General features: G+C 53.5%; 2 protein-coding genes across 2 annotated transcripts in view; one reads left to right on the forward strand and one right to left on the reverse strand.

Annotated features, from left to right (window-relative positions):
- Positions 1 to 1,577, reverse strand: part of PHACADRAFT_168768 (uncharacterized protein) — a gene marked incomplete at its 3' end in the record, with an annotated part of 1,961 nt that extends 384 nt beyond the window's left edge. Inside the window, exons 1-3 of the mRNA XM_007390690.1 lie at positions 923 to 1,577; positions 601 to 881; positions 305 to 542 (exon numbers count right to left, since the gene is read on the reverse strand). Of these exons, the coding sequence (XP_007390752.1) occupies positions 305 to 542; positions 601 to 881; positions 923 to 1,500 (1,097 nt within the window). The 5' untranslated portion in view covers positions 1,501 to 1,577. The remainder of the gene's footprint in view (positions 1 to 304; positions 543 to 600; positions 882 to 922) is intronic.
- A 633-nt stretch (positions 1,578 to 2,210) lies between these two features.
- The window catches only part of PHACADRAFT_134866 (uncharacterized protein), a gene marked incomplete at its 5' end in the record, with an annotated part of 2,274 nt that continues 1,248 nt past the window's right edge, over positions 2,211 to 3,236 (forward strand). Inside the window, 2 exons of the mRNA XM_007390691.1 lie at positions 2,211 to 2,755; positions 2,808 to 2,871. Coding sequence (XP_007390753.1) covers positions 2,211 to 2,755; positions 2,808 to 2,871 — 609 coding nt within the window. The remainder of the gene's footprint in view (positions 2,756 to 2,807; positions 2,872 to 3,236) is intronic.

Below are 3,236 nucleotides of genomic sequence, written 5' to 3' on the forward strand. Positions count from 1 at the left end.
CATGTCGTTGCATTAAGCCAGTGCGCGACAATTCTAGTGTACAGAGGGCTACAGTTGTGCGCTCTCACATCTGAATGAATACCATTAACTTTCATACGACGGAATGCGCAGGCTAAGGCCAGTGTTTTGGGTCAACGAAGTCAGCTACTATCCTATGAATTCAATATGTAGCCTTTGTCCGATGTCTGACAGCTGAGAGGAAATCGCTTTCTCCACAAGGATCTGGCCATCTCGTTTCCTATCGCCTTCATCTACAATGGTGAACGTGACTTTCTCGAGGTTCTTGAGTCTTTGGAGGTTTAACGCCCAGTTTATGCTCGACCAAGGCATTTCGGCGACGTCAGGAGGTATGAAGAAGGCGAAGTCGATTATGAGGCGGACGGTGCGTATGGTGGGGGGAAATGTCGAGAGAAGGTGGGCAACCGACTCCAGGATTGGGACTGAGTCCTCGAGGTATCCGAGCTTGAAGTGCATCACGAACTTTTCGAGCCCCTCGCAGGGAGCGAGTGTAAACGTTTCATTCCAAGCCTCCTCCACCGCGGCTTACGACAGGTGCACATGTCAGAGGACGCCAATTATCCGAAATGTATGCTAGCTTACCCGCTACGACCACGTGGGGCCTCGCCACCCATGTGGCGTCCCAGAGATCGAGTGTGAGCTCTTTGAACTGCGGCCCAAACGACTTGAATGCCGCGTTGAGAGCTAGGAGGTCGTACTCGTCCCTCAGATCGACGACGAGCGAGGTCAGCCGCCCCAAGGATGACGCAGCGAGACCACGGATGATAGGCACGCCATTGGGTTCTCCGCGGATGGTCCACTTGCACGTGGGCACAGAGGGCTCGAACGGAAAAGACTCTGGCCAGATTTTGTTGGCATCTGGCCTGTAAAATACATTCAAGTCAATTTGGGTAGGATGAAAGACGCGAAGATGATAAAGGGAGTCTCGCCCTTAACAGTACCGACATCGTTCATTTCGAGGGTTTCGATGAGGGCGGGCTGATGATGCGGTAGGGCCACGGATTTGACAATAAGGGTATCCAAGGTGACCTTAGTCAGGCCCGGGAGAGCCTGAGCGAGGGCGAGGAGCGCTGCAAGATCCACAAAGCAGTAGTTGAGAGATACAGCTATCTTCGTGCCATCTTCGCGAACTTCGCACTCGACCTCGTCAAATTCATCCAGCATCGACCTCTCCATGGGCAACTCCCCACCCTCGACATGCAGGATCTGTACGTGCGCCGCCAGATGAGGAGCTCCGTCGAATCTGCGTGCGAGATCTGTCCAGTCGGGTATCTCGAGCTCGGGGTACTCTGGGTGGGGCATCTCCGGCACCAGCTCGGGAGCGACGGTGATCTCGCGAAAGAGTGCAGGACGGGAATAATCCGACCACTCTTTGCATACGAGGGTACAGGATGACAGGGACACTTTGTCCTCCCATAAATGCTCGAAGATCTCGTGAAGGAGCTCAGCGGGGAGGTCTGTAATGCGGCAGTCCCTCGACATCGCACAGAGAGGTCAAGGTCGAAGGAACCGGGTGTATCGAGTGTGACCTCGTCGTAGATGTTAGCCAAGAAGCAAAGCGCTTATAAGAGCCAGATGGATGATGGATGGAAATCCAGATCGCCATTCCTCGACTGGATATCCGCTTTCTGAGCATCACAGCGTTTGTATATGCACTATGAGGATTTCGTCGGTACACGTATATAGTCTACGCGAATGGAACCCCTCCCTCCAGATTCTGGTTCGAAACTGGCTGCAGCGATATATGCCCACGGAAGTGGTGGCGGTCATGAGCTTCACTGAGATGATGGGATATCCTTTTACACGCGGCGCGGCCGGGAATGCGGCCATACGGAAAATCGCATTCCTTCCAAACGAATGTGGTAAGAAGGATGGTCGAATCTTTGAGTTCTCCCGAGCGCGAGCGGGCGGGCCATGTCTCTAAGGAGCTCGTGCCAGCAGCTACGCTGAGTTACGCGCCTCGTCGGCCAGAAAGCTTAAGGTCGGAGCGTAGTCAAAAGGCGTGCCCAGTCTTTGCAGCTGAGCAGGGCTCAGCTTGAGTTCGCTGCGATATCGTACCGGGCCATGTGACGCCTATCTGACGGAAGTCGGGAGAATTGACGGCAGACGCCCGTTTTCGCTCTTTCGATATATCACTACATAACTGCAAGTTGAAGCCACTGAAGAGCTACACACCGATTGACCTTGGACCTATGTTAAGGGTACATCCAGCTATCCTTCGAGCTATCCAGAAGCATGAACCGGGGGTCACCACCCAGAACAAGCCATCCTACGTCCAGTCATCGAGCGGCAAGGCCTATCTCACCAAGATCGGGTCGTTATCCGAGACAGAGCAGTTCGCGGCCGAAGCTGAAGCACTAAAGGCCATCCAGATTGCGGCACCAAAACTTGCACCGCTGCTCATAGACTCGGGAGTTATAGATTCGGAGACAGCTGAGCGCGACTCCGAGGTGGGAAGGCCGTATTTCGTGTCGGAGTACAAAAACATGAGGTCTTTGACCGATGCAGCAGCCAAGAAGCTGGCAAAGAGATTGGCGACAGAGATGCACGCCTATCAGAGCACCCAAGGGTTTGGATTCGCAGTGCCAACGTTCTGCGGAAGGACGAAGCAGGATAACGGCTGGTACGCTTCATGGCATGAGTGCTATGACGCGTTGATCGGCGGACTGCTTAACAAGCTGAAGGACGAGGGTGGGTACGAAGAGCTGTGTCGCAAGGGAGAACAAATACGAGAAAGGTGCGCAGTCCGTTTGACCGCTGCCAGGTGTCGAACTTAACCGCCTTGGTAGGGTTATACCTGCCCTCCTGAACTCGCTCGTCATTCAACCAGTGCTGCTGCACGGCGATCTGTGGGTAAGTACACGCGGTTGCTTTCTGTCTGCGACCAGATACCATGATCCCCCTTCCAGAGTGGTAATACGGGCACGGACGAAGATACTGGAGAGCCCGTCATCTTCGATCCCTCATCGTACTTCGGTCACAATGAGGCTGAGTGGGTCTCATATGGGGTGTTGAGAAGTACAAACTCACCTTGACTGCAGCTTAGCCATTGCTCGCATATTTGGTGGCATCCCGAAATCCTTCTTCACTGCCTATCATGAATATCTTCCCAAAACTGAGCCTGCCGATCAGTACGAGTTACGAGGCGACCTGTATGAGTTGTACCATTATTTGAATCATACAGTTCTATTTGGAGTGAGTCTTAGCTCTCTCGATAC

Source organism: Phanerochaete carnosa, assembly GCF_000300595.1.
Source record: "Phanerochaete carnosa HHB-10118-sp unplaced genomic scaffold PHACAscaffold_1, whole genome shotgun sequence".
In the NCBI taxonomy this organism is placed as follows: domain Eukaryota; kingdom Fungi; phylum Basidiomycota; class Agaricomycetes; order Polyporales; family Phanerochaetaceae; genus Phanerochaete; species Phanerochaete carnosa.